Source organism: Myodes glareolus, chromosome 5 (genome assembly GCF_982192425.1).
Source record: "Myodes glareolus chromosome 5, mMyoGla1.1, whole genome shotgun sequence".
NCBI lineage: Eukaryota > Metazoa > Chordata > Mammalia > Rodentia > Cricetidae > Myodes > Myodes glareolus.
In genome coordinates, this window is record NC_142030.1 from 70808763 (window position 1) to 70823827 (window position 15065).

The following is a 15065-nucleotide window of genomic DNA, read 5'->3' on the forward strand; positions in this document are numbered from 1 at the left end:
ACCAAGCAGTACATTGCCTGCAGCATTTTGGTGAAGCAATACATTTTGGACCTTGTATTTTAACGTACTCATGGCACCCGGAAATACTTGGGCATATTTTAAGATGGATATTCGGGGGAGGGTGGCTTCTAAAAGGATTAATTCTGGTAATTAACACTACCCATATGTTAAAGAACTATCAAAAAGGAAATCCATCGGGCGTGATGGCAGGTCTGTAAAATATGCACCCGGAAGGCAGAGAGAGAGAGAGAGAGAGAGAGAGAGAGAGAGAGAGAGAGAGAGAGAGAGAGAGAGAGAAAGAGAGGGAAGACTGCGTTAAATTGTACATGCCAGCCTCCACCACAAAGGGAAAAGCAAGAGGATGTCAACTTCCTGAAAATGGCCCTCAGCTCCTGACAGGAAATGGCAGGCCCAGGCCAGAAGAACTAGCGCACGACCTCAGGTTTGGCGGCCGGAAGTGGCTGCAGCCCCGCCCCCCCGGGCGTGCTGGCTCAGGAGCTCGCCTTCTGCGCAGGCGTGAGTCGCTGACTCCGCCTCCTCGGTGCCGTGGTCGGAGCCATTTCGCCGCTGCTTCCATGCGGGGTGAGGTGCGTTCCTTCGCCGTTTGTGTGGAAGCTTGGAGCTGCGAACTCGCCTGAGAGGGTTGTGCTTTCGGGCACGGAGCCGTGGAGGAGGGTAAGGGAGCAGCGTTGCGGTCCCCAGGCGGTCTCGGGGCCGACGGCCGACGCTGGCCTCCTCGGCTCCGCCGTGGCTTTGTTGTGAGGCGCGGGCGGGTGGGGGAGGGGCGGCGCGGCGGGGCCGTGGGCTCGCCCGCCTTGGCGTACTCGCCGGCGACCCAGGCCCCAGGCCGCGGTCTGCCTCCCTCTGGTTGACCGCTCTCGAAGGCCGCGTCCTCCATCGGCCTGTCACGCGACGAGTTTCGGTACCCCGAGTCGCCCGTCGTGATGGCGGCTCGACGCCACACGGCGCCTCGGGCCCGCGGGTTGCTCATCCGGGGCACTAGAGCCCCGAGGGGCCCGCCGCTTCGGCACACACGGGTTCTCTGTAGCTCCTTCTCAGCACGGGTGGCCGAACACGGGTGGGGCGGAACGTGAAGCTGCTGGTAGGAAAATGTCTGCATGATTAAGTGAGACCGTGCAACGGGATCGCTCTACTCTAGATAAAACGGTCGCCGGGAACGGCGCCTCGGAGTCTGAGTCTGGCTTTGGGGTGCAGAATGTGTCATCTCCGAAGATGCAGAGGCATTTGCGAAGCCTAAGGCCATGGACTGACCGTGGCATGGGGGGTGGGGTGACGAGAGGGAGGTCTGGCCACGTGACCCGACTGAGGGTGGCGAAGGAGTTGGAAGAATTTGCTTTAGGGTAGAAGAATGAAAAAGAATTTCGAAATATCGCAGTTCTCATAGTGGTGGCAAGCGACAGGATCTGGAGAGAAACGAGGACCGTCGGAGTCCTTGCGGAGCAGGCTTGCATCCGGGATGATTGACATTTTGACATCCAACTAGGCTCTCTTTCCAGGGGAGAAGTTGTAGCGTTGAGTCTGTAAAAGAAATTGTGGGTATTTCTAGGGAACCCTTCACCCCACCACACCACACCACACCCCCCGGAGACAGGGTTTTTCTGGAGCTTTCCTGGAACCCTGTAAGCGTAGTCTGGCCTCGAACAGAGAGTCCGCTTGTCTCTGCCTCCCGGAATTAAAGGTGTTCGCCGCCACCGCCCGGCAGATCCTGCACACTCATTTCTCACTTTGCTGTAAGTTCCCTCTGCTCAAAGAAATTAAAGGAAAACAGAACACTACAGTATACAGTTTAAGGATTAGCTAGTTCCTTAATCCTCTAAGGATAATCTCAGCAGACGTTTAAGGATACAAAAGAGCTGTGGAAGATCTTTGGGGATCGGATCAGAATGTCCAAATTGAGACTCTGAATTACTTGGTGCCATTAATGTGGGTGGGAATTGATTTATGGGTTTGGGATATGTTTTTTTGGAAAAATTCTTACTGAGATGCTAAGTTAGTGTTTTGATGGGAATGTTAATATTTTCCCTGGATAAAATTTGGAGTCTTGCACACCCTCAATCCCAGCACTCTGGAAGCCGAGACAAGCGAATCCCTTGAGTCTCTTGAGTTTGAGACCAGCCTGGTCTACAGAGAAACCCTGTCTCAAACCACACACACACACACTCACACACACTCACAAATGGAGACTAAAGGCTCTATGTAGCTATTTCGACTTAAATTAGCATGAATATTCTCGAATTAATGGGCTTCTAGGGATAAAGAATTGTTAACTCACTTACTGCGTACATTTTTGTTTTGTGTTTGTGATTCTCCTGCCGCTGACTTCCAGAGACAGGAATTGTGTGTACCACGGTGCTTTTTTTTTTGATTTTTGTTTTTGGGACAGGGTTTCTCTGTAGATCAGGCTGCTCTCAAACTCAGAGATCTGCCTGCCTCTGCCTTCCCTGAGTGCTGGGTAGGATTAGAGGTGTGCACCACCACCGCCCGGCTCACAGTGCTTTCTTAGGCCTTTTATTTTTAAAATTTATTTCCTTGGTTTTTTTTTTTTCTTTTTCTTAAGACAGGGCTGACCTTGAATTAAAGAGCTGCCTGCCTCTGCCACCTAAGGGTTGGAATTAAAGGCGTGTGCTACCACCACCCGGGCGTTAGTTTTACTGTCAAAGTATCAAGTGGTTTTTTTGGGGGGGGGGCAGGCTTCCACTATCTGTAAAATTTCTCTTGTTTCTCTCTCGTTTTTGTTTTTTTGTTCATTTTCAAGGCAAGGTTTTTTTCTCTGGCTTTTGCTGTAGACCAGCCCAGCCTTTAACTATAGGACGTCACTGTATATCCCTGACTAACCTTGACCTTTATGTAGACCAGGCCAATTAAAAACCTATTTACCAAGCTCTTCTGAAGTAATCACATGATCAAATTATAAGATTACAATCTCAGCACGTGGGAGATAGAGGTAGGAAGATAAGATCTTGTATCATGGTTCTTCAGCTTTCAGAGGATAATGAATTGGTCTCCTGTCTGGTGAGGTAACAGTTACAGTCCTAAGTGGTTGGATAAAGCTGCTGTTCAAAGTCTTTGCAAGTTTGTAGGGGGTGATGGGGTCTAAGTATTCCATCTGTGATAAGCTTTTACTTTGAGTGAAGGCCCTACCTTTTAAAGCTTTATGCCACTGCCTAGTCATACCATGGACCTTAAAGAGTGACTGCTGTGTATCTTGTTTGCTGCTGGGTCTGGCTGTTTCTTGACGACTTCCTGGAACTTAGAAAAACAGGTTGGCCTTGAGCTGGAGATCTGCCAACCTCTGCCCACCAAGTGCTTGGATTAAAAGCATGGGCCACCACCATGCCCCGCCTTGGAAGTACTCTTCATTGTCTTAAACTTTCTGAGTTTCTGTTATCTGGGTATGCCGTTTGCTTTATGGAATGCTTGGTCAAAGTTCAACTGACAACAAAATCAGATTCATAAGTTTATATTAGGGTCAAATTTGTTGGGTATAGATTTATTGTGGGTGCCTTGCAGCCTACTGTAGTAATTGAACTCCATTCTAAATTTGGTTTTGTTTTTTCTGTGCATAAGTATTTTGCTGGCATGTATGTAGATGTACCATTTGCTAGAAGAGGGCATTGGATCCCTTGAACTAGAGTTAAGAATGATTGTAAGCCACCTTGTGTGGGAGATGATAAATCTGGGTCCTCTGTCCGAGGAAATGATGCTCTAAAACCACCTAGCCATCTCTCCTGTTTGCCCTGGGAGGGTTTTGTTTTGTATTTGTGCTTTGTTTTTGACATGGTCTCACTATGTAATTTTGGGTGGTTTGGAACTCGTTATGTAAATTAGGATGGCTTTTAACTCACAGAACCTCTCCCTTAACTCACAGAACTGCCCGCCTCTCCCTATTATTAATATGCCTTTAAGAAAAAAAATCTTTGACTCATTTTTATGGGAGGTTAAGGTTAGCTTAGGCTATATATGTCAAATTGAAGGCTTAATTGACTTCATTAATGTATGTATCCTGTACTTTCGGAATAAGGCTAAACCATTACGTTTATATGCAAATTGTTGGTTATTTTTGTAGTTTTGTTTTTAGTTTGCTGCGAGTCTGCTGCATGCAACCTCAAGCAGGCCTTCCTTCTTAGCCATCTTCACCTGAAGCTTAATAAGTGTTAAAATTATATGTGACCCACCACACCTTTAGTGTGCCTGCGTGTGGTGCTGTTTCTTAGTCTGGTGAATTTGGGTTTCAGTTTTGGCTTTTACCGTGAGTCACATGGAACTTGGACTTAGATTTTCTTTTTCTTTTTTCTTTTTTAGAAAAAGCTTTACTTTTAGTTGGGGAGTGGTGGTGCACGCCTTTAATTTCACCCAGCACTCAGGAGGCAGAAGCAGGTAGATCTCTGAGTCAAGGCCAGCCTAGTCTACAAGACAGCTAGATCTGTTACACAGAGAAACCTGTCTCAAAAAAAAATTGTTTTTACTTTGTGTGTATGAGTATTCTGCATGCTTGGATACCACTTGGATACCAGGTACAGGCAGATGTCAGATCTCTTGAAACTGAAAGTCAAAGAAGATTGCCAGTCACCAAATGGCTGTAAGATATCTATTGTAGAGTGTAGGACGCTGCATAAAATGTTTGCCATGTCTGGATAGTGATGGTGTGCACCTTTAATCCCAGCACTTGCAAGGCAGAGGCAGGAGGATCTCTCTGACCTCAAGGCCAACTTGATCTACAAAATGAGTTCTAGGACAGCCAATGCTACAGAGAGAAACCCTGTCTCTAAAAACAAAGAAAAAAGTTTGAGGTTAAAAATTAGCCTACAGCGATAATTATTGTGTGTGTAACTTGCAGCTTGTGTCTTTTATCTTTTCTAACCACATGGTATAGGCTTCCCAACATAAATAAATTTTCATACCAGGTAAGTTCTAGTAGTAGTGTGTTAGAATACCTTATTCTTGGCCTAGATTATAGTGATTTGTGTATTTTGGGGTTTTGCTATCATAACTTTTTAACTTGTTTTTTAGGTGTGAAGAAGACACCTGAATCATGGGTGACATTAAAAATTTTCTGTATGCCTGGTGTGGCAAAAGGAAGATGACTCCAGCCTATGAAATTAGAGCAGTAGGAAACAAAAACAGACAGAAATTCATGTGTGAGGTACTAAAGAATACAATATATTTGTATGCTTTCATTTGTTATAGATTAAAGGAATGTTTGTTTGGAAAGGCTGAGCAGTTGCAGGTTAGGAAAAATTATTTTGACCTGACTGTTGACTAGAAAAATTATTCTGATGCTCCCAAAACAACTTTGGTGCTTGTAAGTTCAGAAGATAAGTACTTGTAGTGTTAATTACCTTATTTTTGTTTGGGAGGGCATGGAACAGTTTTACTTCTTGATCTCTGGCTAGCCTGTTAACTCTATAGACGAGGCTGGCTTCAGGCTCAACTGCCTCACTAGTGATGTGATTAAAGGTGAAAACCATACCTGACTTCTCTAACTCATTTAGAGAAGGAAAGTATTTAAAAGAAGAGTAGAAAGCTTTTCTTTTAGTTATTATAAAAATCATTATGTTACATGATTGTGTGTACATACAGGCATATAAAAGTAAAACTTGTGAAGGTCCGTTTTTCTTGCTGTACAAGTCTCAAGGATCTAATTCAGGTCCTCACATTGGAGGCAAATGCCCTTGCTGAGTCATCTTGCTGTGTGGGGGGCACATTTTGATTTTGATGGGAATGGCACTTAAGGCCTGGCACATGGTGCTAGGCAAAACACTGTCCTATTGAGGTTAGAAACTCAACCCTAGCCAGGTGGTGGCACACACCTTTAATCCCAGCACTCAGGAGACAGAGGCAGGAGAAACTAAGAATTTGAGGCCTGCTTGCCTGGTCTACAGAGTGAATTCCAGGACAGCCAGGGCTACAGAGAGAAACCCTGTCTTGGAAAACCGAAAAGAAACCCAACCTTAATATAGTTTATTGTGGGAATCCGAACCACTTAAATTGATACTATTGGATCAGCATATCAGTGAAAAATACAATTCCATGTTTTTAGTAAAATCTACTGTTGCATGGGTATGCTAAAAGTATGCTTAAATGAATGTTTAAAGTAGCTAGCTAGCTGTTCATGCTTTATCTTGATGGGCCATTTAATGAATTACTTTTTTTTAAATCCTAGAATTACCAAGGTTTAATTCAACTTTTTCCCCCTTGAATCTTAAAGGTTCGAGTAGAAGGGTTTAATTATGCTGGTATGGGCAATTCCACCAATAAAAAAGATGCACAGAGCAATGCTGCCAGAGACTTTGTCAACTATTTGGTTCGAATAAATGAAGTAAAGAGTGAAGAAGTTCCAGCTGTTGGGGTAAGTATTTATGGCCAAGAACTTGAGCTGTCTTTATGTTTGCTTTCACCTTTCTTTGGGTTCAAATTAACACAAGACAGATCTATAGGTGAGTGGATATTGTGTGCAGGGCTGTCATGAGTATAGTGATTATGCAAAAATGCACCGAGTTTTAGAAACTTGAACACATGTTGAGATTTGTTCTATCTGAAATGGTATAGAACTGATGCATACTCAGTAGAAATCATACCTTGAATTGTGAATTTTGACATTAGCCATGCAGGCAATAAACAGTTGTTGCACACATGGCCAGTCAGACATGCCCCAGAAGAGTATAAACAGCCAGTACTTATAGTTTGTGTTAAGGTACGCTGCTTAGTAGGATGGGTATAAGAAGTTAGTGTTTGTTTCAAAAACTTGATATTTTCAAAATAGGTGTTTTATTGGGAGATAGCACCATTGAGGCTTTGTTTGAGTGCTCTCATAGGTGATGGTGTGCCAGTCTCTCATACCCCTCCCCTTTAGTTTTTTTTTTTTCCAAGATAGGGTCTATATAGCTCCGACTGTCCTGTAACTCAACTGTGTAGATGAGTCTGGTCCCCAACTCACATATCCACCTGCCTCTGCTTCCTAACTATTGGGATTAAAAGCTTAGATCTATACCCAACCAACATCTCATTTCTAATCCCATGGTATTGCTAATCTCAGGTTGTGAGATTTTGGGGGATAGGATAGGTAAGTGTTTTGGAAGAGATGATAACAGGCTTTTTCCTTGTATATCTTTCTAAAGCACCCTAACCTTGAGCTCCAGAAGCCACAATTTCAGGTGTCAGTTCCTGAAATTTATTTATAAAATTGTGTTACCCTTTTTTTCTCTTATGCATGTTATATATTCCAGGCTGCCTAAATTTTTTTAATGAAGACAGGATTTTTTTCTTTATGTATGCAATGTTCTGTTTGCATGTATGCCTGCAGGCCCGAAGAGGGCACCAGATCTCCTTACATATAGTTGTGAGCACCATGTGGTTGCTGGAAAATGAACTCAGGACCTCTGAAGAGTAGCCAGTGCTTTTAGCTGCTGAGCCATTTCTCCAACTCGAGAATTTTATTATTAGAACTCATTACATATACCAGACTGGCATTGAACTCAGAAATCTGCCTGTCTCTGTCTCTCAGGTGCCGGGATTAAAGACATATGACACCATTGCCCAGATTGGCTTTGAATTCTTGAGGGTAGTGTTATTTCCTGTTAAGGAAGGATATATAATATTTGGACATCCTTATAAGTGTTCAGATGTTGAAGAAACAAACAGCAACGGAGGGAGACAGATTATAGCAAAACTTAATAATTTCAGCAAGTGGGATTGCATTATGTAAGAGTTTGGTATACTCTTCCAAGTTATATGAAGCTGTCTCTAAGAAATAGGGAAAATACTGTTGGAAAGGATCTTTAATATATGACATCTTTTGAGTCTTGAAATTAGACTTCTAGTTCCTCACAAAAAAAAAGCCAAAATAAAGCACTGACTGTTTTGACATTTCCTTGTACAGATTGTACCACCTCCACCTATACTTACGGACACATCTGATAGCACAGCCAGTACTGGAGAAGGTGCACCAGCACCCATGGGAGGACCACTTCCTCCACATCTGGCTCTCAAAGCAGCAGGTAAGAAAGAGACTTGAATATCTGCACTTGACTGAGAATAACACCATTATGGTCGTTCATGTCTATTTGGAAAGTTTTATTCTTAGTTTAAAAAACAAATCTACATTAAAAATACATTATGAGTGGTGGTCTCATACCTTTAATCCCAGCAGAGGCAGAGGCAGGCTAATGTTCGAGGTTAGCCTGGTCTGCAGAGTGAGATCCAGGACAGGCCTCTAAGCTACATCGAACCCTGTCTGAAAACAAAAAAAGAAACAAAGCCAAGAACATGTTAGTACCTAGGACAGAGAGACTACCATGCCTGAGGATGTGTTTTATATAAACTAGCATCCAATATGGGCAGAAACAGATTGGGCAAGTAGGCCAGGCTAGCTTTTAATGTACTTGCTGTGAGAAACAAAAACCACCCAGATGAAAGCAACTCAAGGGAGGGTGGGTTTATTCTGGCTCACAGTCCATCATGATAGACTTGAAGGTGGGAAGAGCTTAAAGCAGAAAGCAGCTGGTAGAAACCTTGCAAAAAGTAGAGAGCAGTGAATTTACACTATTTTTTAGTTTCATGTCCAAGTATTGGAGTCTTCCCATTGGATTGGCAGTTTTATACACTCTGGTTAACTTAACCAAGACAATCTTTAACAGACAATTACTGCTAGAGGATTTTTGGTCAAGTTAACAGTTACATTAATTAATCATCAGATAGGTTATTTACTGTTGCTTGGAGATTATATTTTACTATTGCCTCCACATACACAGGCATAGATAACCAACAAACGAACTGGATTGGGTTGTCAGTTACTTATAATTTTTAAGATAGTCCTGATTCAGGTGCCCTTCCACATTACTGAAAATGTGTGTCCAAACACAAAATGGCAAATTTCCTCACGAGTATACATTAAAATAATTAAAATTTCTTTTTAGTTAAAAGAGTGATTACTTTTTTTAGCAGAGAATAATTCTGGAGTAGAGTCTTCATCTGGCTATGGTTCTCCTGGACCCACCTGGGACCGAGGAGCCAATTTAAAAGACTACTACTCAAGAAAGGAGGAACAAGAAGTGCAAGCGGTAAGGCTCTTACTTTGTGTCACATCCTTGAAAATAGGATTTGGGATAGAATTCATAGCGGGGTTGAGTATCTCCACAAATTCATAATATAATTAGTTCTTGGGTTTTGTTTATTTTTGAGACAGTATCTTGAATCCAGTGGCCATAGCTTTAAAGCCATTTTTAATGGTTGCTAGTACTAACCTGGTATGGTGATGCCTGCTTGTAGTCCAGCAGTAGAAAGTAAGGGACAAGGGAATGACAAATTCAAGGCCAACCTGAATGACAGAGTTCCAAGAACATAGGAATTTTGGAGTTCCTATGTCTTACCTCAAAAATAAGGGTTTTGGATAGTTGAGAGATGAAAGTACTTGTCTATCCATGGCCAAGACCCTGGATCTCAGCACTACAAAACAAAACCTGGTTTCTGTATTGGAAAGAAAATGATACTTGTTATTGTACCTTAAGTACTGATAAGTAGTACAGCCAAATTTAATCATCATTGATTCCACAGACTCTAGAGTCAGAAGAAGTGGACTTAAATGCTGGGCTTCATGGAAACTGGACATTGGAAAATGCTAAGGCTCGCTTGAACCAGTATTTCCAAAAAGAAAAGATCCAAGGAGAATATAAGTACACCCAAGTGGGTCCCGATCACAACAGGTTTGCTTGTTTCACTATTTTCCTTGTAAAAAAGTTAAGGTTGTTTGGCTGTTTATGTTTTAACCAAATGTTACCTGGGTTATTGTATGCATCAGCCGTGAATTGTGAAAAGATAAATATGTATAAGAATTACTGACTTGTAGTTACCACAGTTTTCACTTAAGAATGTAATGCTATTGTAGAAGAAGTCCTACAAAAGTCTGTTGCTAGACTTTTAAGATTATCATTTGGCTGAGGCCAAAGGTAACATCCTCTGGCGATTTGTTGCTAGTTAGCTGACTTAATCGGTCAGAGGTGGTGATTCTGCTGGTGTAGTTTAATTGGAGATAGATAGCTTTAATACTTGAAATGGTTCTGGTATGTTTTGTTGTCTTAGTAGATTGTATTTCGTCTCTATCCAAATTTGATTTGAGTTTGATGTTGGCAGCTCTTTAAAGAATCCTGTTACTTGAATACCATGAAGTTGAAGGATCGCGAAGGTTTTATGTGTGACTTAAATTAGAATGCTTTTTTTCCTGTTAAGTTTATAAAACTGAATGTAAGGGAAGATATGTGACCGTATGTTTCTCAGCCTGCTTGATGTTCTTCCTAAGAGCATTCCAGGGTGTAGTACTTATTACTCCCAGGAAGGCTCATACAGATTAGATTCTTCAGGGAGGCACTATATTTTTATTGGAAGAGAAAGGAAGCGGTTTTGGAAAACTTTTGATTGGATTTGCTGTCTTTAATTATAAAAAAATTAAATTATCCAAAATAAATTTAAAACATTTTTCTTAAATCAAAGTGTTCTCCCTTGGGTGCAAATAGCAACCCTAAAATAATTATTACACAAAACAACAAAAATTGACCGCATACTCAAAATGATCAGAGCATGGCTCCTCCTGCTTCCTACTGCTTTGTTCAGTCCTGAATTCTCAAATACTATATGCTTGGTGTCATTATTTTCATTTTGTTGTCAGATTAAAAAACAAAACAGACTATAACAAAATTTTTTAATGCTTTATGTATAACTTATTGGACTTGCCAGCTCCTGGTAGTTTTTCTTTGTAACAATTGGAAATGCTGGTGATAGAGCTCAGGTGGAGCATCTCCATAGTTTGCTTGAGACCTAGAGTTCAAATTCCCAGCATTAATAATAATTTAATAATGTTTTATTATTATTCACATAATTGTGCCTAAATTAACTAAATTGCTGTCAAAAAAGCTTGATTTCAGTATCTTACTGATTTCTGATGTAAAAGCAAAGAATTCAGGACAAGACAATGTAAGAGGCAGACAGTTGGAGCTGGGACACATTGCTCCTTGTATGTCCTTTATTGAAAGGCATAACAGACAGCAACACCAGAGGTTTGTGTTCATATACACATGTGCTGATGCTTAGGCTGAACTAAGCAATCACATGGGAAACTATTGTAAACTGATTTCTGGTGTTGCTGTTCCCCCCTAGGTGGAGGAGAATGAGATTGAGTGCTGACTTTAAGCCTGGCTGAGAAACATACTGTCATCGGTGTCATTAATGAAAGGGTGGATGTTGTTCCCCTGAAAGCCAGTGGCCTTTGACCCCTTGAAGCCCTTGTGCCTGAAGGTCAGTTGACAAAGAAGTTTAGGAAGGAGACTAACATTTTTTTTCCTTAAGCTTCACCTAACCTTTTATTCACAGCACAAAGTCAAGTTTGAATGTACGAGCAGTGAAGGACCAGCCTACTTTTGCTAAAAACCTAAATTTATTCCTTAGTACCTGCTAGCAGCTTTAGCTATAATATAAAAAGTGACTTTTGTTCTCTAGGCCCTGGTTCAAATACCTAAAAGTAGGTTAAATTTTTTTTATCAACAAGGACTTCTTGCAGCTATATGTAATCAGGACTCTGCCACAGGAGCTACTGGTATATAGTGCTTGCATGTATGAACTTGCCCTAACAGGTTGTAACTAGTATGTATATAATTTGAAGAGTTTGGTGTTTTTCTTACTTAGCTCCAAGCTAAATAAAATTTTCTTTTGTTGAAAGCATTCTCATACTCAGATTCTAACCTTGGAATAAAAATAAGTAAATCTAATAATCTAAAAATGTAACGTTTTCTTTTCATGAAAGAAAGCTCTCCAGCTGTTAATAACTAATGTCATACATATTTGCAGTTTATATACTTTTTGTTCTAGGATTGGACAGAAATAAATGTTCAGAATGTTTTTTTGCTATAATTTTTATTGAATGCAGTTGGAAAACCTCCCTGACTAGATAGATATGGAATTAGTAACTTAGAGTGATAAATTCCTAACCTTGTTTGTATATGTTGTTACAGGAGCTTTATTGCAGAAATGACCATTTATATCAAGCAGCTGGGCAGAAGTAAGTGTAATCCCTTTTAAACTACTCCTAAAGTTTTTGAAGTGAAGATATTTTCACATTATAAATTCTTGAGCTACTTTGAAAGAACATACAACACTATAGAGAAGTTAGTTTTAGTCTATAACATTGAAAAATTGAACTATTTAAATTGAACTATTCATTAATGGGAAAGAATAGAAGAGTAACACGTGATTTTGAGAGTTATTAATACTGTACACTAAAGTGGTAGCTAGATATTTTAATTTCATGCATAGTAATTTGAGTTATGGTTCTAGAGTGGAAGAAGTTAGCAGACTAGGGAAAGATGAGGGTAGGAGGTGCACTGTCGATAGCACCATGCATCATATAAACAGATGATGAAATTAGCAGTCTAGATATGAAGCACCTGTCTTAGACCTAGGAAAGGTCTTTGCTGGGCACAAAACAAGCCTGCTTGTATTTGTCTGTTTCCTTAAGTGATGTAGATTAACTTTTATAGGAGTTTCCTATATAAAAATGGTAACCTTTTAGACTAACAGTTACCAGAATAATTGGTCACTATAAAATAATGCTGGAGAAACCTATCTGAAACAGCAAGTTTTAGGTCCCATAATACCTATAATATTAACATTTTAGAATATTACCGAAGTTCACACAAGTGTAATCTCCCAAAGTGTATATGCAAAAGATGCCTGTGTAATATTTTAGTGATCAGATCATGAAGGATATTTTCAGTTCAAGTTTAAGTAGGGAAATGGAATTTAATGGGTTGGATTGGCTAATAGAATTAGAAGCAATAGCTATTGCATTTGAGAGCCATGTCGTTAAGAGTGCTGGTGGGACCTCACTGTGTATATTAATATAGGAGGGCAGCCTATAAGTTTCAGTCCTGTATAAGCTAGAGAGAAACCTTGTTTTAAAAGAACAAAATACAAAGGTTAAGTATAGTCAATAGGTAAATTTGTGGATTTAGGAGATAAATTCGTTACTATATTGCTTACTTACAGGATTGATTCAGTACCCTGTATGTCGAAAAAACTGTTTGCTGAGGGTTGCCTACTATGAATCAAGTCCCTGGAACTCTAGCTATCAGCATCCTGTGTTAAAAAATGGTCATTTTCTTTGGGTCTCAGTGGTAATAAGATTATATTCAGAAGGCCCAAAATTAAGCCTTTTGTTCAAAACAAACCCAAAAGCAAGATTTAAAGAAGCATGGGCTGGGCTATAACTTACTTGATGAGTGTTTGCATTTATTTCTGACCCAAGCACCATGCAAGCTAGATAAGGTGGCATGGTGCACTGCAAGATGAAACAGGAGAATCAGAAAAGTGTGTTCAGGGTATTGGGGCCACATTGAGACCTGCCCATCCTACATAGTGAGTAGCCATTCAGGGCTACATGAGAGCCTTGACTTTAACAAAGACAGTTAAAAATTACCTTTTACTACATAGAATGTTGAAAGTTATGCCATGACTACATGAAACACTCTCAAAAACAACCAAAAAGAAACCATGAGAAAGCCACCAACCTTAGGAATATAATGACTAAACTCATCCGTGGTAGATGATAGAAAGGCTGAGATAGTGCTTATTAATTCTTTGGCAATAAGATTTAGGGGGTTCTAGGTTAAGAGGTCCTGAGTTCAATTCCCAGCAATTACATGGTGGCTCACAACTATCAGTAACCATAAATAAGTTATACCATAGTAGTGGTTCAGATTATTTGATCAGAAGATTTAAAGGAATGTCTTAAAATACTTTGTATTTCTGAATTCTTAATAGTATAAATCTTCAAAAAAAGAAGCTGTGACCATAGGTGCTCTTCTGTACCCTGGAAGTTTTTTTAAATCAACACATTAAGTGGAAACCTTTCTTGATGTAATTGACCATTGTATACCTAATTTCATTTTATACTTAAGTTTAGAGTTATCATTTTTTAATCTGATTTAATGATGTGGTAATTACAACAGTGGAATGCAGTCTTCAACAAAATGATTAGTTAGAATTGGATTTGGTTAATGAATAGAATGAAAAGAACTGTGATACTTTTTATCAGTGGTTTTTTTTTTTAGTATATAAATATTTAGATGTTACTGATGGCTCATTTCAGCTCATTTCTGTCTTGGTAATCCTTGTAGGGATTTTCGCACGTGAACATGGATCAAATAAGAAATTAGCAGCACAATCATGTGCCCTCTCTCTTGTCCGACAACTCTATCATCTTGGAGTGATTGAAGCGTACTCTGGGCTTACAAAGAAGAAAGAAGGAGAGAGAGTAAGTGTTTAGGCATTAATACTCGTAACTTAGTATTTGACTAAAGGAGTTGAATTTTTATAGTATGAGGGAGGAATGAGTTGGGGGACATGAGCATGCATAGTAATTAATGGAAATGGAAATTAAGGCTTCTAAATGCTAGGCAGATGTTTTACTTCTGATCTATATCAGCTCAAAGCTTAGAAAATAAAGAAATTAAAAGGCTGTATTTATTTAGCACTCTTTTAAGATCCACTGAGTGAATTATAAAGATTCTCACTAAGAGGAATTTTTGTTTATGTCTATAATAGCCCTATTATATACTGTCACTATCTCTATTTTGCTAAAATTAACCATTTTGAATTATTCATGGGTGTGTTGATATTCTTTTTGTAGGTGGAACCTTACAAAGTTTTCCTCTCTCCCGATTTGGAGCATCAACTGCAAAATGTGGTTCAAGAGCTAGATCTTGAAATTGTTCCTCCTGTAAGCATATATACAGCTTTTTGTAGTTAACTGTTTTAAAATCTTCCCATAGACAAGTGTTTACATTTATTTATTTTGCTTTTTCCTAGCCCGTTGATCCTTCTATGCCAGTTATACTCAACATTGGGAAATTGGCTCATTTTGAACCATCTCAGAGACAAAATGCAGTTGGAGTGGTACCGTGGTCACCACCACAGTCCAACTGGAATCCTTGGACTAGTAGCAACATTGATGAAGGGCCCCTGGCTTATGTGAGTATCACATGTCCTCTAAGATCAAT

General features: G+C 40.1%; 1 protein-coding gene across 1 annotated transcript in view; it reads left to right on the plus strand.

The window, feature by feature from the left end:
• The first annotated feature begins 518 nt into the window (after positions 1-518).
• Positions 519-15065, plus strand: part of Dhx9 (DExH-box helicase 9) — a 31690-nt gene continuing 17143 nt past the window's right edge. Inside the window, 10 exon segments of the mRNA XM_085688478.2 lie at positions 519-675; positions 5032-5164; positions 6230-6370; positions 7901-8018; positions 8965-9080; positions 9574-9722; positions 12021-12067; positions 14184-14320; positions 14696-14785; positions 14875-15036. Coding sequence (XP_085544604.2) covers positions 5054-5164; positions 6230-6370; positions 7901-8018; positions 8965-9080; positions 9574-9722; positions 12021-12067; positions 14184-14320; positions 14696-14785; positions 14875-15036 — 1071 coding nt within the window. The 5' untranslated portion in view covers positions 519-675; positions 5032-5053.